The following is a 21,729-nucleotide window of genomic DNA, read 5'->3' as shown; positions in this document are numbered from 1 at the left end:
CAGGAACTATTCTGATGGCCTCCTGTCCCTCTGCCCATCTGGGCTGCCTGCCTCCTGTTATACCTCCCTCTGCCCCCTCCAGGAAGCCTTCCCAGATGGCATCCCTCCCCAGCAGGCTGGGTCAGGACCCCAGGGCCCACCTACTCTCTCCTGTTGGTCTGCATTGCAACCAGCCTGAGCTCAGGGAGGCCCAGCCCCTCCCCTGGGGAGCCTTCCCTGGGTCTCGGGTGTGCAGTACAACCCACTCAGCAGGGCCTCAGCGCTCAGGCAGCTCGAAGATTAAAGTGTGAGTATCAGCAGAAGCACACGGGACGGGAACAAGAGGAGATGGTGCTCTCGGCAGAGGAGACAGTACATGGCCCCAACCTCTCCCCGACAACCCCGCTGCCACCCCAGGCTGGCCACAAGGCCTCCTGGCTCTGAGGCTGTCTGGGGGGAGTGGCCCTCCAGCAGCCCTCTGGGATCAAGCCTGTCAATGAGCTCATGCTTCCTCCAGCACTGAGGTCCGGGTCCCACACGCCCTCCCCACCTGCTGGCCTGGGTCACGTCCAGGTCTTTCCCACACATCCGACCCCACGTGCCACGTGCCACCGGTGCATGGGTGCAAACAGAGGCCCAGATGCCAGGTGTGCAGGCTCTCGGTCATGGGTACACACGGACACAGCCAGACCCAGGACACATGCAAAACAGAGAGCCATGCAGGAACCCAGGCTTGCGTGGGCTAAAGCCTCCGTGCACATGCCCCCTCCCAGGAAGGAAATTGGGCTTTCGTGTGCTCCCACCTCCTGTCCTGCACACAGCACACATAAGTGCCAGCCACTGTCTCCTGGATGGTGCAGCTAAGACTCAGCCCCTCCGTGCCTCAGTTTCCCCCTCCTGCCCCGCACACAGCACACACAAGTGCCAGCCAACGTCTCCTGGATAGTGCAGCTGAGGCTCAGCCCCTCCGTGCCTCAGTTTCCCCCTCTGTCTCCAGTGGGTGTGGGGACTCTGGTGCCCCAGGCCCCTCCGTGCCTCAGTTTCTTCTTCTGTCTCCAGTGGGTGTGGGGACTCTGGCGCCCCAGGCACCCTCCCTCAGGCTCTGAGCCTTGGCTCCTCCTGGGGGCGGGGAAAGAGCCTGCCCCGCCCCCACCCTGCCTTTGCCCAAAAGGAGCCCCAAGCGCTGGCCTGACGTCAGGCCCTAGGAAGGCGAGGTCCGGGCTGCATGCAGAGCTGAGAGCTGAGGACTCCCATCTCCAGCCCGCCCGGGTGAAGCGTGGTAAGTGCCCCTGTGGGCTGGCCCCAGCCTCCCTCTCCCCAGCTTCCCTAGACAGGAGGCTCCTGAGCTGCTCCCTGCAGGGGTTCTCACCCCCAGCCAAGCAGGAGTGGGAAGGGCAGGGCAGAGAAACAGCCTCCAGATCCGGGCTGGGGAGAGCTCAGAGCAGGTCCTGCTGGACAGGGAGCCATTTCTCAGATGAGAAAACAGAGACCTGAGGGAGAACGTGGGCGCGAGCTGGGCCAGCTGCATAAGGGAGAGCTGCGCTGCTAGGTGCCCACCCAACTCTGGATTTCATTCATTTACTCATTCATCCCTCCGTTCAACACTCACCGAGCATCTGCTGGGTGCCCAGAGCTGGGTCTTGGTTTCCCCACCTGGCAAGGCAGCAGGGTGGCCCACAGGCCAGGCCAGGGACAGAGTTGGGGGACTCCAGAGGCACTTGGCAGGCTCTGGGGCCTCAGCCACCACCACCCCGCAGCTGGGGCAGGGCCATGGTGAGGGCTTTGTGGGCATGGGCTCCAAGCGTGATGCTCCCTCTTCAGAGTGCCCGTCCTGCCATCCCACAGCTCAGGCCCTCTGCAGCAGCCTTGGTGCTTTCTCTACCCCTTAGGGGTGGGGAAACTGAGGCCCAGGGAAGGCTTGCTTGCCAGCCCTCAGTGTGGACCTAGAAACTGGCTCCAGCCCCGCGAAGCTCACACTGGGACTGCGCTGTGAGAAGGCGGCAGGACAGGGTCCCGAGGGGGCAGCGGGCTGGGAACTGGCCAGCAGCCAGGGTGCTGGCGGGGCAGACGTGGAGCAGCTGGTGACCTCGCAGGACGGGGAATGCACCCCGCAGGAGGCTGGGCCTGTCCACTTCCCCTGTCTTCCTCCTTCAACAGCTGTTCATCCTGGGGCTTCCCTCCCCTCTCCCCACAGGACCCATCCAGTCGCTAGGCTCCAGGGTGGTCTGCTGAGTGGCCGTGGCAAGTCGCTGCCCCTCTCTGAGCCACATGGTGTGGGCCCATCAGCAAAGGCGGGGTCTGCGGCTGGAGAGCCAGGCATGGGGGCCATGCAGTTTGGACCATTTCTGAGCAGCTCCTGGAGCCCACGGGGTGGTCTCGTTGTCTTCTTGTTAAGTGGTATTAACATCTCCTCTTTATAGATGAGGAAACTGAGACTCAAGGAGATCAGAGGGGTCTTTTAAAATCATTCACTCGGTCACTCAGCAGTGACTCAGTGACTCAGAGGGGCCAGCCAAGGCCAGGGCCCCTGAGGCACTCCAGTTCAGTGAGGGAAGCACAGCGAACAGGAAAGCAGGGACGTAGGGAACTGTGCGTGGCAGGGCACTGTGAAGGGAGCCAGGCGGTGCAGGCGTACAGGGCTGTGGGCTTGGGAGGGCCTCCCTGAGGAGGGGCGTCAGGGCCCAAAAAACCTTAAGTTGACCCCCTCACCATACGTCCCAAAGCCCTCCCCACGCCCCCGGCATCTCACAGAGCCCTGAACACAGACTTTCCTTCCCACCTCCGGCCCTTCATGCTCACTGTGCCTCTCCTGCTGCCGGGAACGCTCTTCCCTGTGATCCTCCTGTGGCCCATCCCGGCCGTGACCAGCCACCTCCCACCCTACCCTGAGCGGTCAGCTCGGAAAGGTGGGGCCAGGTCTGCCTGGGCCCCTTTTTCCCCCAGTGCTGGGGTCTAAGTCCCAGTCTGACACCTCCAAACTGCACGGGGCTGTGTGGCCTGGGGCCTCTGAGTCCTTCCGCACACAGGGGTGGGTGCAGCAGAAGGCTGATCCCGGGCACCGGGACGAAGGGCCAGCAGGCAGATTGAGGCAGAGCTCAGCCCCTCCTGCACCCCAGCTGGGTGAGCCCGGGCACACGACTTAGCCCCTCTGTATCAGTTCCCTACAGGCACAGTGGGGCTGGAAACACCCACCCAGGGGCATCTTGAGGGAAGTCAATGAGACCCTGGGAAGGATGAGCCCAGTGGGTGCCCTTCAGATTGCAGGATCATAGCTCTGCCCCCGGGGCAGGGGCATCCAGGGCACTAGAGCATCAGAGGGGCTCAGGGAGGGCTCTGTGGAACAATGACTGTGGGTGCCCGGAGCCTTCACCAGGTGGCACAGGGAGAGGAACAGCATTCCAGGCAGAGGGAACAGCATATGCAGAGGGAACAGGCTGAGAGGACCAGGCTGAGGATTTTCAGGCAGAAGGACCAGGCTGAGGCCAGGCAGGTGTACATGACAGAATGCCTGTCCCAGCAGCTCCTGGAGAGGCTGAGGTTGGGGAGGGGTTTCAGCAGCTGCTGCAGCTACAGCTATCCCAGCTAGAGGTGAGCAATGAACCCGGTGATGGGGAGGCAGGGAGGGGCCGGCAGGTGACACACAGGACCTCCAACTGGCCATGCCCCTCCCAGAGACACTGATGTTTCCATTAGAGCTGCAGTCTCAGCAAGAGGGCTCTCAGCTGGTGGAACTGAGGCAGAGTCGGGCCACATGGGGCCCAGGTGTCCTTCCCCACAGAGCTCACTCTGTGCCCACCAGTGACATCTCTCTCTCTCTGCAATGGGGTGGAGGGAGCCCTGGCCTGTGGGCGTGGGGGGGCGGGGAGAAAGACTTAGCTTCTGGCCAGGGCCACCTGGGACCTGCTAGGTGATCTGGGGTGAGTCTGACCCCATTTGGAGAGCTCAGCAAGCACCCACCTGCCTCTGGGTGGAAGAAACAGAGGCTCAGACTTGTCAAAAACAGCAGGTGATATTCAAAAGCAGATGCTGTCAAACCAAGAATAATCATAAAAATAAACAGGCAGACAGTTCCCCGAATCATGGCTATTTTAGCCCTGGAAGGCCATGAGGGCCGAGCCGTCTGGGGTGCAGGCTCAAGCACACACAGACCAGTGGTCACACATGCGGCCTCAGGGCCCTGAGAATCCCCTTGTGCACAAACTCCTGGTCCAGAGATGCCTAATCCAGCCCCTCTGCTCCCCAGCCCACACTCTGCTCCACTCCGGCCTGCACCGGGTCCTGCCAGCTGACCTGGGTCTGATTCCCAGCCCTACCAGCTCCATACTGGGTAACCGTGAGGACACCACTCACCCCTCTGGGCCTCCGGTTCCTCATCTGTAAAAGCTGGGATTGCTGTGTGGATGCAAATTGCCCTTAGCAGGCACTCAGAGCCCCTCTGTGGGGAAGAGGCTGGGCCCATCCTCCACACATCCACAGACAGCACACAGAGTCCTGAGCCAGACCCCCAGGCAGGCTCAACAGCCACCCTGAGCCATCTGCTGCCCTGGGGCCGGGGCCACTCTGCTCTCTGGTTTCACATGTGGCAGGACAGAGGCAGACAGGCTGCTGGGCAGCCAAGAGAGAACTGCCAGGTTGGTGGGGTGGGTTTGAGAGGAGCCCAGGGAAGTGAGGACACAGCCCTCCCCACCCACCTGCCAAGGACGGAGGCTGGCATGACCCTGGTGCCCCCCTGGAGGCCTCTGGGCAGGTGCCAGCACCCCAAGCCCGGGGGTCTGGCCTTCCATGGCTGGGTGCCCAGCAGAAATTCAACAAGCTGTGGGTGGGGGCAGGGAGGCAGCAGCCCCCATCAGTGCTCTGCGCACGGAGTAGTGGTGTGGCCATTGGGATGGATGGAGCAGGAACCCCCGGGGAGGGGACAGGGTCAAACAGCTTCCATGCTCGATGCTCATTCCCATCCCTTGGAAGGTTCCCAGGACCGTGAGCTTCACAAAGGCTCTGAGAAGTCCTGTACTGAGCACACGCGTTGGCCCTGGCCTCTCCCCACTTGTGAGCGGGCTGGTCCAGACAGGGCCCTATCCAGGTGCCAAAACCAGGAGCCTCCAGTGCTCTTATGTCGCGCACCTCCCATGTTGGGGGTGTCTGCAGTGTTTATCACTTAGTCCAGCCACCCTGCCTGATTGCATTCATTCATTCAACAAATATGGTTCCCAAAGTCGCAGGTGAGGGAACTGAGGCTCCCAGTGATGAAATGATTTGCCCGAGGCCTCGAAGGTGGCGGGTGGTAGAGCTGGCCTGCAAACCAAAGACCATTGCCATCAAGAGTGGTGATGGGGCCGGGCGCAGTAGCTCACGCCTGTAATCCCAGTACTTTGGGAGGCCAAGGTGGGCAAGTCACTTGAGGCCAGGAGTTTGACACTACGTTGGCCAACATGGTGAAACCCCATCTCTACCAAAAATACAAAAATTAGCCAGGTGTGGCGCGGGCACCTGTAATCCCAGCTACTCTGGAGGCTGAGGCATGAAACTCACTTGAACCCAGGAAGTGGAGGTTGCAGTGAGCCGAGATTTTGCCACTGCACTCCGTCTCGAAAAAGAAATAAAGAAAGAAAGAAAGAAGGAGTGGTGATGGGAGATAGAGGGTGGGAAGGAATGTAAGTGTGGACACAATGGTCAGAGTGATTAGGACGGGCTTCCTGGAGGAGGTGTCAGCCTTGCTCGGCTGGGAGGACTCGTGGGTAGTAAGGATGGGGCTGGGGGTGGAAGCCAATTCCAGACCAGTACCAAGACACTGGGTAGGTAGGTTTCAGAGGGGGCCAGGCCAGGTGGCATTCACCCTGAATGCCAGGGTGAGAAACCGGGCCACACCTTGCCAGCCCTGATGGGTCTTGCTCAGGGCATTCATTCAGCCAAAGGGGAAGACGGGTGCTGCTCTCTGCCAGGCCAATCTGGGTGCTGGGCTGGTGGAACAGATGGGAGCTCAGCCCCCACCCACAGCCCCGCCTCAAGGTGCTCAGAGTCCAACAGGGAAGCCTGCAGCACATAGCAGCGCCATGAGATGAACCCTGGGGTTGAGGAAGCGCAGGGTGCCCTGGGAGGATGCACCAGGGAGAGGCAGCCCAGGGAGGAAGAAGGCTTCCTTAAGGAGGCAAGTCCAGGGGGAAGTCCTAAAAATGGGCATGAATAAACCGAAAGGGAGAGAGCAGGAACAGCTTGGGGATGGGCCTGGAGGGCACGTGGAGTGTTTAGGCCCCGCTAGTAGTTTCGCCTGCAGAAGCATCAGTCAGGTGCAGTGACTGGAGAGGCACATCCCCAGCCCTGCCCAGCAGTCCAGGCCTCAGGCCCCTCCCAGAGAGAACACCCAACCCAGCGGCAGCGCCGCCTAGGAAGGCTGTTTTGTGATGTGATACCTATGGGGAGGGCGTGAGGGATATCCTGCTTCACCCTCTGCCCCCTCCCCTGGAGGAGCTCAGCGAAGCCTTGAAACGCCGGGCTCTGGGCGGTGTGCCCACCTGGAGGGGTGGGGCTCTGGGGGTTGTGCCTACCTGGAGGGGTGGGGGCTCTGGGGGTCTGCCCACCTGGAGGGGTGGGCCAGAAACAGAAAAGAAAGAGATGCCGCAGCGCACCTGCCCCTGCCCCGCCACACCTGCAGCAGGTGCTCTGTCTCAGCCAAGGCCCAAGTCAGCCCTGCAGGGCAGCATGTCCGGCCATTCCCATTTCACAGGAGGAGAGACTGAGGCTCAGAGAGGGCCCACCCAGGTCAGAGCTCTCCCTCCGGGCTGGGGTGGGCAGTGAGTAGTGTGGGAGCTGGACCTGGTCTAGGCTGCTCGGCCAGGTTGGAGCAGAGCTCGCCCCCTTGCCCTCTGGGTCCCCCGCTGGCAGCTTGTCCCATCCTTTCGTCATTTCCTGTGTCTGAGCCCCTACTCTGGGCTGGCACATCAGGACAAGAATCCCCGAGGGAGATTCCATTTTGCCCACTCTACAGATGAGGAAACTGAGGCTCAGAGACTGTAAGGCCACATAGTCTGTTCAGAGATGGAGCCAGGCTTTGGCAGGACCATGCAGGCCAGAGCTGGGGCTCCGTGGCCACACTCCAGGTCCCTACCCCACTGGGTCTCCACTCACTGACTCTCAGCTCTGGAGAGCAGGCCCTTGTTCCCTCTGTTCTGACCCCAAGGAAGTACCTGTGTGTGGGTGGAGAGCAGAGCAGACCTGCGCCAGTGGGAAAGAGAAGGCTCCCAGCCCTGGCACAGCCTCCAGGCCCTGAGCCCCAGCACCATGTCAGCACGGTCAGGATACGGTGCCAGCCCCTGCCCATGAGGCTCTGGCCAGTTGGCCCCCGCCATGGAGTCTGCTGTCTCAGACAGGCCCAGGGTGCCTGCCAGGAAAGAGGGAGGAGACAGGACCATCTCCCCCACACCCAGGTTTGGCTTAGGGAAACTGGGCTTGGGGACAGGGCCCTGCCTCCTCTCTCTGGCCGGCTTTGAGGGTAAAGCCATGCCTTTCCCCTCAGTCCAGGCTACCAGGGCGAGGCAGAGCTGTGGAAGGCACAAGTGACCCCATTTAGCAGATGAGGACGGTCAGCCTCACTGACCAGGCTCAGGTCTCAGCTGAGGGAGTGGCAGGGCTGGACTCAAACCCGGGTCTCTCTGCTGGTGACTGCTCGTTACCCGGGCCCTCCGGAGAGCAGAGTCTGTGTCTCTCCCACAGGCAGAGCCAGGCTGTCCCAGGAGGGGCAGAACCTTCTCCTTTCCCCAGGCGCTCGCCAGGGAGCCACTGCCATGGGCCCATGCAGGGTCTGGAGTCCCCACTTGCATTCCTCCTCCTTCTGAACAAAGAGGGTGGTGAGTGGGAGCCCCAGAGAGGCCCCTTAATAATCGAATCAGGACATCTGTCGCTGTGGGAGGCAGGTGGGGGTTGACAATATGGAGACAGAGACAGCCAGACGAAGCTGGGAGAGGAGGGCAGAGACAGGGACAGAAGGTCCGGGCCGAGGGCCCAGGTCGTGGCTGGGATCAGGGCTCAGAGCACCACAGGAATCAACGCCCATTGTGCTATTAGGATTGGGGTCAGTGTGTGACCAGGGTCAGGGCTCAGAGTGGGACAGGGATCGAGGTTCATCACATTACTGGGATCATGGCTCAGTGTGTGACCAAGATGAGGGCTCAGCTTTGTTTGAGATCAGGGTCAGACCCTTAGTGCAGGGAATCAGAGCATGCTTTGCTAGCTCCCTCTCCTCACCGGTCTGGCCTCTGGGGTGTCCAGCACATTCTGCCCATCCCCCCAGCTCCAGAGGCCGCAGAGCCCCCACATCCCTAGCCAGGACCCCAGCATCGAAGCATTGCTGGTGAGCCTGCTGGGCTGGCCCTGGGGAGTTTTCTGGGAGGGCAGAATCCCCAGGGGCCAGCATCATCCTGGGACTCACTCCCAGAGAAACGTTCTGTGTTGTTTGTGATTTGTCTCTGATTGGGACACTAATATAGGCCCCGTGCAGACAAATTGGAAAAGCAAAAGGCACATAGAAAGGAATCCCAAAATACTTTTTTGGCCGTGCAGTCCCTCAGTCCAGCTGCAGAGCCGCCTCGACCTTTTCTGAGAGTGTTTCATCCACAGCAGAGGAGGGACCCATCTCCTTCGGGGGGACCTTCTGGGACTCCTGAAGCCCACAGCCCTGAGATGCCAGGTTCCAATCCCCCATGTGCCCAGCCTCCTCCCCTCCCCTGGCTGCCTGCTGTGCCCCAAATCCCCTGTCTCTGGTGGCCCACCTGGGCTGAGGGAGGACTGATGTATTCATCCAACAAATGTACCCATCAATGCCCACGTGTCGGGGCCTGGAGTTAGAGAGCTCGCTTGCAGTCGGGGGGAGCTGGGAGCTGAGCCTGGGCCCTTGTGTGGTGGTGGTGGCAGGAGGGGCTGGGCACAGGCCTGGGCAGCACTTGACTCCTCCCAGCAGCCTCCAGGGTAGCACGCACCCAGGGCTGGGGTCCCAGAGGCAGAGGGCATGCTGGGTGACCTCATGCAGGCACTGACCTCTCTGACTCTGAGGAAGAAGGTGGCCGCCGACTGGAGGGACCTGGCCCTCCAAAAGCAAGAGTTGTTTTGCTGCCCTGAGCCAGGCCAGGGGCTGTTTGAAGGCAGGGCTCATTGCTCCCCAGGGGTGGGATGGGGCCACGCACTGGTCAGAGGGAGTGGCGGGGCACAGCCTGTTTACAGCAGGGGCCACCAGGAGGGGAAGGGGGAGGGGTCCTCCCTTCTCCAGCAGGTGGGGGAGGGGCACTGTGCAGAAGAAACGGCCCACGAGCCTCGCCACCCTGCCTGGCCCCAAAGGCTTCTCCTTTCTCCTGAAAAAGCCAGAAATGCCCTTATTTGGAGGGTCAGCCCAGCTCTAGGGTGGGGGTAGGGCCGTTAACCCTTCATTTATAAATAGAGGGATAAATCACTGCCGAGTTAAACACGCCAGGGCAGGAACATAAACAGAGTGGGTGGCTCCGGCACAGCCCCTCGCCCGCCCCCCAACCCGGCCCCCCTGCCCAGGCCAGACAGGAGCTCGGTGTTTATTTGACACACACCCTGGCTCCAGGCTTCAGCCCCAGCCAGCCACCCTCCAGGGGCCTCTGTCTCCTTTCCTGTAGTTTGTGGGGATCATAGGGGTGCCCGCTTCTCAGGGCCAGTAGGAGCCTGGGGTGCCCAGTGGGACTGGTTCTTGGCTCCCATGCAGCCCCACTGGACAGCCTAGTTCCCTTTGTAAAGGTCCCTCATGAGGACCCCTGTCCAGGGCATTGACCTGACACTGGCCTGGGAGGAGGGGAGAACAGATGGGTGGTCCCGGAGGATGGGGGCCATGACGGTGGGTGTGGGGACAGGGGAGTGGGCAGGGCAGTCAGAGGTCCCCACCATGAGCAAGGCTCTGGTGTTCATCAGCCACCAACTCTGCTGGCGCTGCTGTGCTGACCCGCTTGCTTAATCACCCCAGCGGCAACGTGATCCCAGTGATACAGATTAGGAAGCAGGTAGAGAGGTTAAGTGGCCTACCCGAGCAAGCACACTAGTCAGTGGCACAGCTGGGGCTGGAGCCAGGCCCTGGAACTGCACACTGGAGCCCCGTGGTCTTGCCCTTATCAGCTCTCCATCCTGAGGACAGCCCTGCACTGCACGTGTTTCCACCTCCTCCTCCTGCCAGGACGGTCGCAGAAACCTCCATATTTTGTCAAGGCTCTATGCTGGCAAGTGCCAGGGCTGGAATTTGAACCTGTGTCTGACTCTGAAAGCCTGTGCCTTTTCTGCTGATGTCCGAGGCTCCCTCTGGGTAAAGCCAAGGGAGCAGGCATTTGAGGCCCCGGCCGGGCGAGGGCATGGAGATGGGGGCTGCTGGGTGTGCAGGGGCAGATGGGCCGGCTGAGTTCTGGACCTCAGGGCAGGGCTTAAGGCCAGGCTGGCGCCTGGGGTGACCTGGTCTCCTTGCTTCCAGGCCTGGGGTGTGCTGGCTGCCGTCATGGCCTCTGTGTCTCCAGCGGGGACCTCGGCCGGGGCAGTCCCCAATGCCACTGCAGTGACAACAGTGTGGACCAATGCCAGCGGGCTGGAGGTGCCCCTGTTCCACCTGTTTGCCCGGCTGGACGAGGAGCTGCATGGTGCCTTCCCGGGCCTGTGGCTGGCGCTGATGGCGGTGCACGGAGCCATCTTCCTGGTGGGGCTGGTGCTCAACGGGCTGGCGCTGTACGTCTTCTGCTGCCGCACCCGGGCCAAGACACCCTCAGTCATCTACACCATCAACCTGGTGGTGACCGATCTGCTGGTAGGGCTGTCCCTGCCCACGCGCTTCGCTGTGTACTACAGCGCCAGGGGCTGCCTACACTGCGCCTTCCCGCACGTCCTCGGTTACTTCCTCAACATGCACTGCTCCATCCTCTTCCTCACCTGTATCTGTGTGGACCGCTACCTGGCCATCGTGCAGCCCGAAGGCTCCCGCCGCTGCCGCCAGCCTGCCTGTGCCAGGGCCGTGTGTGCCTTCGTGTGGCTGGCCGCCGGTGCCGTGACCCTGTCGGTGCTGGGTGTGACAGGCAGCCGGCCCTGCTGCCGTGTCTTTGCGCTGACCGTCCTGGAGTTCCTGCTGCCTCTGCTGGTCATCAGCGTGTTCACCGGCCGCATCATGTGTGCACTGTCGCGGCCCGGTCTGCTCCGTCAGGGTCGCCAGCGCCGCGTGCGGGCCATGCAGCTCCTGCTCACGGTGCTCATCATCTTTCTCGTCTGCTTCACGCCCTTCCATGCCCGCCAAGTGGCCGTGGCGCTGTGGCCCGACATGCCACACCACGCGAGCCTCGTGGTCTACCACGTGGCCGTGACCCTCAGCAGCCTCAACAGCTGCATGGACCCCATCGTCTACTGCTTCGTCACCAGTGGCTTCCAGGCCACCGTCCGAGGCCTCTTCGGCCAGCACGGAGAGTGTGAGCCCAGCAGCGGTGACGTGGTCAGCATGCACAGGAGCTCCAAGGGCTCAGGCCATCATCACATCCTCAGTGCCGGCCCTCACGCCCTCACCCAGGCCCTGGCTAATAGGCCCGAGGCTTAGTCAGCAGCGCTCTGCCAGGGGCCGAAGGTCAGGGCTCATCTGGGCATGCCAGCGTGGACACCCACCATGCCAGGGGTGGCAATCGGTTTCATCTCGATTGATTGGTAATGGCTACCCAGAGCACTGCATTGAGAGTCTAAGGCCACTGTGCTGTGGTTGATTAGCAATGTCTGCCACTGGCTCCAGATGGGATGTGGTGGCCCGAATGCCAGTGATTTGCTGTTCCTGGGGTATAGCGCATCCACTGAAAACTCACAGGGGTAGCCAGGAGCTGCTCCTCGCTTTGGCCAGTTTGTTTCCAGAAGGAGTTCCTCAGAAAAAAGGACAAAGTGGATTCCATTGATTAGAAGGATGAGATGAAAAAGAAAAAAGGACAAAGATTATTTAGGTGCTGGGAATTCCCAAGAGAGTTACGAAACAACCTGAATTCCCAAGAGAGTTAACAACAACAATGCTCCCTCCAACACACACACAGGAGGAAGGACAAGGACAGAAAGAAAAGGCCAGGGAGCATTCGTGTTGCATTAATGGAGGTGGGTGGGGCGGGGGGTGCATGTCTCTGCAAGACCCCTCCACCTGAGGCCTCAGTGAATTGCATGATAAAACGGCAGACACCCACAGGCCACTCTGCTGTGAGCAAGCACTTTGATATCTGGGCTGACACTTGAACCCACAACAACCCACAAGGGAGAGGCTATTTTTCTTCCATTTCTTTGTGCTGGAGGGGTCAAGTGACACACACAGGGGCCACAGCTGGGAAATGGCAGGGTCAGAATGAAAACCAGCCCCACCTCCTCCAGTGCCCTTGCACCTCCTTCCACAGAGAGTGCACGAGCTTCCCAAAGCCCTCACTCTAGGAATGGCCTCAGAACCGCTAGCCTGCTGCCCCAGGCAGAGGCAGTGCTCACGGCCCCAACCTATGGATAAGAAAACCGAGAACAAAGTCACGCAGCAGTGAACCCAGGCATGCTGGGTTGTGGCCACCATCTCCCCATGCAAACAGCCGTTTTCCTCCCCTCCGGGGACAGAGAGGACATGACCAGCTCCTCTGGCCCAGCTCACTGTGCATCGCCCTGCCTTCACTAGGGAGGGAGCTTTTCTCTGGCTGGGGCCTCTGATCATCTCCTCGGAGCTGGACTCCAGGATTGCCTCCCACGTGCCTTCTGCCGAGTGTCCAAGCTCCCAGCCCTTTCAGGACTGGTATATGGGGAAGGGGGCCTGTGGTGAGGAAGAGGAGTGTGGGGCATCCCTGGCACTTCCGGCTCCGAGGCCCTGCCATTAGACCTGGCCATAGCCACTGAAGCAGGCGAAATGGGCTCGGGTCCTCAGGCCAGGCCTTTGGCTACAGAGAAGTCCTACACACTCAGGGTGGCCGTGGTCTGTGTGGCTGGGAGCAGGAGGGAGAGGAGGAGGAAAAGGCCAGGGCTCCCCAATTCAGCTCGAGGCAGTCTCTTGTCCCCAGTTTAGGGTCCTGGACTTTATATCCCCATGTTACAAATGAGGAAACTGAGGCTCAGAGGGAGAAAGGGGCTTGCCAAGGTCATAGAGTGCGTGCCTGAGTCATCCAAGGCCAGTATTGTCCTCACCAACCCCAGCTGTGGCCATGTGGGGCAGCTGGGGTGGGAGGCGCCGGCCCGGAGGAGGCAGAGGCGTGCCCAGCAAGGTGGTGGAACCGGGAATGCTGCCGGGGCTACTTCCTCCCTGGGTCCGGATGCCCGGGAAGCAGTGGGTATCACCATGGCCACCAGCATTCTTGATACTTACCAGGCACCGGGCACAATTCTGGAAAATTCCCCCAGCCCCCAGCTCTCGGGCGCTGCTCAGAGGGGCCGTGGCTTACCAGGGACGCAGAGGGGCCCAGCTTTCAGGAAAGGACGCTGCTGGGGGACAGGGCTGTGCATGTAGAAGGACCCCGCTGACCACAGGAGCAGCCTTCACAGGGGCTTGCAGGCAAGCAGGCACCAACAGCGAGCGTGCCATCATCCCAGGGCTGCCAGCCGGCACCCACGTGGTCACACGTCTAGAGCTGAGGAGTGAGGAGTCAGGGCTCAGGTGTCCTGCCCAGCCCAAGCCATGAGCCTCTTCCAGGCTTATGTTGCCCAGCAGTCCCTGCATGGCCTTGCTTATCTGGGACCCCTCCACCCATGCTCACAAGTCATCCAGGGCCAGGGACTCTGGACTCCACTCCTCCAGGGGCTGTGTGTCCTCTTGCTCCATCTTAGGGGGCTCCCAAAGCCCCAGAGACCACCTGCCGGCTCCCACTCCCGCCCCTCAAGCAAGCTCTGCACGTGGCCTGGGGTATGACCCCCCTCTGCCCTTGGTCCCGCACTGTACTGTGAAGAACCCTCCGGGCCGGGGCTGCAAGGAGGCAGGCGCCAGCGGGAAGGAGTGCTAAGGCGAGGGGGAATGGCCTGGGCAAAGGTGAGGCCGAGCGCCCGCCTTGCTGGGGCCAGTGAAGGGCCTTCCGTGCAGTGCAGCTTCCCGGCCCCTCCCCCGCCAGTCTTCCCGGCCCCTTCTCCACCAGTGTTACCTGCCCCTCGGGCCTTTGGCCTCCCCATCAATGACCCCCAGCCTGGCTCCATTCCTGGTTGTCACTCTAATTCACGCTAAAGAGTGAATGGCTGACACTTGAGGATTGCTGTGCTGGAAGAGGCAGGGCTTGCAATTTTTCTGGAACAATCCCTTTCTTCAGGAGGAGGGATCTCTAAGGCGGGTGAGCCAGGTCCCCCTCCTTGTCCCCAAGTCTGAAATCCCATCATTCAACTTGGGTTCCTTGGGCCTCAGAGGCTTCTCAGACTGTAAGAGGCCGGGAAGGAAAGGACATCCTGTCCGAAGCACGTGCATCCACTGCCACTCATGCTGGAGAGGACCGGCTGCCTGTCTTCTGTGGCCAGGGACACAGGCTTGGGGCCCATCCTCAGACCTCTGAGAACTGCCTGCCAGCCCCCCATGCAGAACCCTTGATAGGCAAGCCTCAGTTTCTCCACACCCTACTTCTCTTTCTCCTCTCCTCAGCCTTACAGCTGGAGGGCAGGGGGCTGGGGAAGGGGGTCACCCCAATGCCCTGGACTGGGCCCCACAGCTCCCCCAGCTGCTTGCTTCCTCCTCCTGATGGCTGGCTCCTTCCCACTTCAGCCTCCTCTGTGGGCATCGAGGCCCAGGAGCTTCAAAAGTCAGACCAAGACTGTCCTTGGCCCCACAGGGGCAGAGGTAAGATCTGTGCGCACCCCCTCTCCACACTCTCATGGGGACAGGGCGTGAGATCTTCGCGCCCCCTCCCCATGATCTCCCTTTCCGGATTTTCAAAACTCCCAAGTGACGTGAAATGGTGTGTGTATTTATATCCGACGTAAACAATCTCCTTCACGAGATGTCCTTGTCTGGAATTAAAGCTGTTTATTCTATTCTTGCCCACGACTCTGCTCCTGGGCTGGTGGGGGACATGGAGTTGGCGGAGGGTATGGAGCAGGGTGGCAGCCCTACGCACGCTCCAACTCTGTGTCCTGCGGACCAGCAGGGCTCCACAGGGAGGCAGTGGCCGTGGTTTTGTGGTTTTGTCATCCCTGCTCGGAGGCAGATTTAGGGGCCTTGAGCCCTGCCCAGCTCTGATGGGCAGAGGATGGAGGGGGCACAAGTGGCCGACTTGCCAGCAGGGTTTGGGCACAACAGCTGGGTGGGGGGGCATGGACCAGCAGAACAAGGGGCTCCATCCCTGATCCCAACCCTGCCTACCCAGGGCAAGGACGTGGAGGTGGGCGAGGCAGCCAGACCACCCACAGCCACTGAGTCCTATCATATCAGCAGAGATATGGCCTAGAGGGAGAGGGAGGGGATGGGTCAGCTGGTCTGACACACCAGGGAGAGGGAGCACTGGCCTCCTTGTGGGCCTACTAAGTGCTGCTGAGTGGCCCCTTCTCTGAACCTGGGAGGGTGAGATGACCACCTCCATTCCTAGAGGAGAAACTTAGGCTTTGGGAGTGGCCAGGGAGGGGGCTCAAACCAGGGCCCCCAGGTGCCCAGTTCTTGGTCTCTGGTCTGGCCCAGCGGAGCTCCGGGTGGGGAGGCACTGTCTGGGGGCTCATCACTCCCACAGTCTGGCACCCGCGGCGGCCGGAGGCGTCTGGAGGTAAATATTAGGGCCTGTTTAGATTAAGCTCCATTAATAGCAGGAAATGTCGCCTGGGTGCCTGCCCCAGCTTCCTGGAGGCCTGAAGGCATGGAGAGGGGTGGAGGTGCACTATCTGAGCTGGACACCCCCCCATGTGCCCTATTGGAGCTGGACACCCCCTATCTCCACCCCACCCCCCACGCCCTGCTTGCTGCCTGGCTTAGCAGCTCTGACTCCAGCCTCCCTGCCTCTTCACACACAGCCCCTCCTCTCTCCTTCAGGGCCTCTGCAGCCCAGCGCTCTGTGTTCCCCACCCCATCACCTCCTGGGGTAAGTCCTCATGGGATGAGAGGGGACCCACGCGGCCACATCTGCCCACCCTCCAGAGCTGGACCCCCACCCGAAGGGGTCTGTGCGCCCAATTCACAGAGGAGAAAACTGAGGCTCAGAGACATGGGACCAACCCAACATTCCCAGGCGCCACCCCAAAAAGGAGCTGGAATTCCCCTCCCAGCCCAGCCTGACTCCAGGGTCAAGGCCACCCCCTACTTCCTGACCCCCCATCAGGAGTCACAGAAAGCTGTGGGCCAGGGAGAGGGGGCAGTCAAGCTCAGCGTCTGCAGAAAGTCTCTGGCTGTGGAGGGGCGGGCCCAGGTGCAGGAGGGAGCAGAGGGGTGAGTAGGAAAAGTGGGAGGAGAGAGAGGGGACAAGGGGAGGGGCTGCAGCTGGAGGGCCAGGACAGGCCTGGGGAAGTGGCTCCGCCCATGAGACCACACTCTCCTGCTCCCAGGCCTGTCCCCTGCCATTCCCTCCCCCTGGACGGTCCCTCACCCCATCTCCTCGGACCACCTGCTCCGTGACTCCTGGCCCCCGCCCCACTGGCCCAGCAGCCTGTGCCCAGCCCCAGCCAGGGCCTTCCTCTTGTCAAGTCCCACCCCATCCTCTGCTCCTACTCTTCCTGAGGCCGCCTCTTGAAGCTGATTCCTCCCCACCCCCACCCCACCCCCACCCCAGGACAGGCCACAAGGCCCAGCCTCGCCCTCCAGACTGGACCCTGCCCCACCTTTCCTTGGCCTCACTGAGCCCTCAAGGACTCAGCACGGATGACCCGTTCACCATCCCTCGGCTGGTTCTGGGCCTGCAGGTGTGTCTACCTAACTCTCCCCTGCAGCACCTCTCCGGAACTCAGCTGGAGCTGAGGCCAGGCCCCCTGCAGAGCCCTGGGGAGTCCTGTGTTCTTGTGGCTCAGCTGCGGGGGTGCTCAGATCCTACCCCCAAGTGGCCAGCCCCAAGGAGAACAGTCAAATGCTGGGCACAGGACGGAGTCACCCAGGAGGGCTCCAATGAGGAAGAAGTGCTCGACGTCCTTTCCTTCTGGTCCTCTCTTTGCCCACCTGGGCCAGGAGGGACTTCTTCCAGATGGCTCCCAGCTGGGCCCCTCCTGAAGGGTGTGGTGCTGAGAGTGCCGAGTGCCAAGTGCCACGCAGACCTGGACAGGCTGGCAGGGCCAGGGGTGTCGTACCCCCGTTTTACAGATGAGCTCACCTGCTGCAACCACACACTCTCCTGCCTAATCCAGCTTGGCCCCTGATTCTCTGATTCCAGGTCGCCTCTGAGCCTGGGCTTTGCCCCTGTAGGTGGGAGCCTAACACCAAAGTGCAGGTGCCCCTCGCACCCACCCAAGAGAGGCAGTGGAGGCCTGGCAGCTCAGGGGTCCCCCTGAGACCTCAGCCATGTCCTTGCCCCTCTCTGGGCCTCAGTTTCCCCATCTGTAATCCAGAGCTTAGAACAAATGGTTCCCTAGCCCTGGTGTGCGAGGCACCCACCCAGTGTCTCTGGGCCCTGCCCACCTCCTCTGCTGCCCCGGCCCTCAGCACAGCCTCTGCCTATCATGCCTGCATGGGGACGCCCTCACAAGTTGACGCCAAGGGCTGACGTGGGAAAAGCTCTCTGTGTTTATAAACCAGCCCCAGGCTCTGTGTCTGTCCTTCTCCTACAGCCCCCCGGCTTCCCGGGGCACCAGCGTGGGAGTCCTGGGCAGAGAGGGGAACTCGCCCAGCACCACAACCCAGGGAGGTCTCGGGACGCTCTGCTGAGATGGAGTGGGGGTGGCGCATGAACCTGAGTGGGAGAAGTGGGCCAGGTGGGCTGTCACTTGTCCTGCACTGGAACATCAGGGACCCAGGTGCCTCCCTGGCATGTCACAGCATCGAGGGGCCCCTGGGTGTCCAGTGTGCTGTCTGACCACCCAGTGAGAGCTGCCCTTCAGACTACTACTTGACCCCAAGGGCCAGTCAGGAAATGCCACATCATGTATGTGCTCACCATTTCTATGACATTATAGCATCACTGGGTTTTGGGAATCCTCGGTGTTTTACATAACGGGAGTCCACAGGCATCTTCAGCCACCAAGAGTTCCAGGGGGAGCAGGCACTGACCATCTGAACCTGGTGTGCCTGGGCGGGGCCCCCAGGGGACTGGGAGGGCTGGGGCCACCACTCTCCTGGTACCTGCCCTACTGTCCATGAGAGGCCTAGCCCCTCCCAAATGCATTGCACATTTTACAAACTATTCTGCTTGGAAACTCAGCAAATGAGCTACCTATGGGGGAAGGGGGCCCCACGGGGGCCCAACACCCATCCGACTTCACATCGGGGCCAGCCTGGGGGCTGAAGAGAATTAAGTGAGTGCATGTGGATCTGTGTGTAGGCACGTGTTATGCATGCCTGCATGTCTGTGTGTCTACATGTACGCAGGCATTCATGTGTACATGCAGGAGTGTGTGTGTGTGTGTGTGTGTGTGTGTGTGTGTGTGTCTCAGTCCACTTTCTGTTGCTATAACCACATGTGCAGAACACCACAAACTGGCTAATTCCTGATGACTAGGAATTAATTGGCTCAACAAATTCCAGAGGCTGGGAAGTCCAAGCTGGAGGGGCCTCATCTGGTGAGGGCGAGACAGAGAGATAGACAGAGACAGAGTGTGCCAAACTTGTCCTTTCCTAAGGAACCCACTCCCAGGATGATGAACCATTCCCTGCTTTTACCTTTTGTTGCTCTGGGGGAAAAAGAACCATTCCTGAGATAATGCATTAATCCATTCATGAGGATGGTGTCCCCATGACTCAAACACCTCCCAGTGGCCCCTCATCCCAACACTGTCACACTGGTGATCAAGTTTCTGACACGTGAACCTAGGGGGACTCATGCGAACTGCAGCAGTGTGCACGTGTGAGTGTGTGTGTACGTGTACCTATGTACAGTCATGCGTCACTTACTGACAAGATACATTCTGAGAAATGCATCATTAGACCATTTCCTCATTAGGGGAACATCACAGACTGTCCTTACACAAACCCAGATGGAACGGCCTCCAGTACCCCTCGGCTGTACACCGTAGCCTTTGCTCCTAGGCTGTAAACCTGTACCGCATATTCCTGTACTGAGTCCTGTGGGCAACTGTAACACAGTGGTAAGTATGTGTGCAGCTAAACAAATCTACACATAGAAAAGGTAACGCGTTGTGCCACAGTGCTACGATGGCTAGGACATCATTGGGCAACAGCCATTTTTCAGCTATTTAGAATCTGATAGGACCACTGTCATATACGCAGCCAATCATTGACTGAAACGTTGTTATGTGGAGCATGGTTGTATATGTGTCTGTGTATCTGTGTGTATGTATGTGTATATGTATGTGAGTCTGTGTGTATATTGTGTATGTATGTGCATATGTGTATGTATGTGTATATGCATGTGAGTCTGTGTGTGTTTGTGAGTCTGTGTATGTATTGTATATGTGCTGTGTGTATGTACGTGTGTACGTACGTGAGTCGCTGTGTGTGTCTGTGTATGCAGGTGTGTGTATGTTTGTGTTTGTATGTATATGTACATGTGTGTATATGTGTGTGTATGTGAGTCTGTATATGTGCGTGTACAGCATTTATGTTTGTGAGTCTGTGTGTATGTGCCTATGTATGTGTATATGTGCATGAGTCTGTGTGTGTATGTGAGTCTGTGTGTGTCTGTGTGTGAGTCTGTGTGTGTGTGTCTGTGTGTGTGTATGTGAATCTGTGTGTGTCTATGTGTATGTGAGTCTGTATGTGTGTGTATGAGTGTGTGTGTGTATGAGTCTGTGTGTGTATGTGAGTCTGTGTGTGTGTATGTGAGTCTGTGTGTATATGTGAGTCTGTATGTGTGTGTGTCTGTGTGTATGTGAGTCTGTGTGTGTCTGTATGTGAGTCTGTATGTGTATGTGAGTCTGTGTGTGTGTTTGTGAGTCTGTGTGTGTCTGTATGTGAGTCTGTGTGTGTATGTGAGTATGTGTATGTGTGTGTGTGTGAGTCTGTGTGTGTATGTGAGTCTGTATGTGTGTGTGTGTGTGTCTGTCCTCCCATGGTGTTTGGCACTCAATCATTGATTGAACTGAGCTAATGAAAGGAGCAGGGCTGTCCTCTGGACGTCCCCAGCACGTTCATTCATTAATTCAATCACCAGCTTATCTACGCACCCTGTGCCAGGTATAACTGAGGGTCTCACTCCCAACAAAACGTCTGCCTCCCCATACACACGCATCCATGCACCATGATCACAGTGGCCGACCCCTCCAATAGGGCTCATTCCCCTGGGGCCAGCCCTATTTTCTCTGGTTTTCCCCTGGAACTTGCACACACGTAGGGGTGGGCAGAGCTAAGGGGGCACATTCTGGGCCCCAGCTCAGCCTGGGCGAGCCCCTCCAGCTGGCCCCAGCCCCTCCACTGATCCGCTGGGAATGCCAGCAGGATGGAAGTGTCTGGGGCATGTGACCACCAGGTGGCGCTGCTGGCCTGGGAGAGGCTGCAGAGGCACCAGGACCCTCTGACCTTCCTCTGCCGCCTGTCTCTCAAGGCCTGGTCCCCAGAGCTGAGCAATCCTGGAAGAATGCTCAGAGGATCTGTGACTTCCTGACCGGCCTGGGAGAGGTTCTCCGACCGGACCTCGTTCCAGACTGCCCCTCCCTCTAGGTCTCCTTCTCCACCTAGAGGAGGGCTTGTGCTCAGGGGTCACAAGCCTCGAGAGAATAGCTGCACTCCTCCTTACCCGAGTGGCCTTGCAGGTTCCTTTGCCTTCCCAACTTGGGGACAAGTGAGGGCATCTTCACTGTGTGCCTACCCCATGCCAGCCTTGCAGATGGAGTCGGGTACAAGTGCCCTCCACCCTCCACCCTCCACGCACAGGCAGGCTGGCTCCTCCCTCCTCTGTATACCCAGACAGGAGGGGTTCTCATAATGCCCTCCTCCCAAGCAGAAGGAGGCTGAGGCACAGCGAAGTGAGCCATCACTCTGCCCAGGGCACACAGCTGGGGGCAAAGCCCACTCCTCACCCTCACCTTCTCTCCAGGTCCCGAGGCAGTGTGCTGCCTTGCAGAGCGAAACTGTTTTCCCTGTTGTAGAGATGGGTGGGGAGCACGCGGGGAGACAGAAAATGCCCTGTCTGGAGTCACCCCAGCGAAGAGCAGTGGGGCTGGGGCTGGGCAGCTGTGTAGGGGTCAGGGGGACGCTGGGGAGCTGCCTCTCCTTCTGGATGACAGGCTGCACTTGCAGGGATGTGGGGGGAGCCAAGAGCCCCCACGGCCATCCATGGTCCCCAGGTTAAAAACCTCATTCACCACCTGTGAGCCCAGAGAGGTCAGAGCCCCCCACCCCGAGTCACACAGCCTGGCAGCCGAGACCGCTGTGTGGGCAGGAGCGAGAAACCAGCCTGAAGGCTCGGATGTCCTGACAGGCAGTCCTGAGCATTGCCAACCAGATCACTGACACCTGCCCCAAAATCCAGTGGCGAGGGAGAGAGTGCTTGGGTGTGTGTCACTCAGCGGTCTCTGGCCCTTTGGGTCAGGCAGAAGGGACAGGCCCCACCCGTAGGGACAGAGGGAGATAGTGACAGTGTCCAGTAGACCCTGGCCCAACAGCTGGGCCACACCCCTGCCTGTGTGTCTATCTGCCCACTGAGGTTCAGCTGAGAGTGGCCTGGCCTGGCAGGTGGACACAAGGCCTGGGCCCCAGATTCCTGGAGAGGTCGGTGGGAGCTCCTGTCAGGG

At 60.0% G+C, this 21,729-nt stretch overlaps 1 protein-coding gene across 1 annotated transcript; it reads left to right on the top strand.

Annotated features, from left to right (window-relative positions):
- The first annotated feature begins 1,154 nt into the window (after positions 1-1,154).
- GPR20 (G protein-coupled receptor 20) lies at positions 1,155-14,949 on the top strand. The gene is made up of 2 exons (XM_054499084.2): positions 1,155-1,258; positions 10,445-14,949. Exon 2 carries the CDS (start codon positions 10,469-10,471, stop codon positions 11,543-11,545), a length of 1,077 nt encoding a protein of 358 aa, XP_054355059.1. The 5' UTR covers positions 1,155-1,258; positions 10,445-10,468; the 3' UTR covers positions 11,546-14,949.
- The last annotated feature ends 6,780 nt before the right edge of the window (positions 14,950-21,729 follow it).

This window comes from Pongo pygmaeus, chromosome 7 (genome assembly GCF_028885625.2).
Source record: "Pongo pygmaeus isolate AG05252 chromosome 7, NHGRI_mPonPyg2-v2.0_pri, whole genome shotgun sequence".
Classification (NCBI taxonomy): domain Eukaryota; kingdom Metazoa; phylum Chordata; class Mammalia; order Primates; family Hominidae; genus Pongo; species Pongo pygmaeus.
Note: the sequence above shows the minus strand (reverse complement) of the source record. Positions and strands in the feature narration are given on the sequence as shown.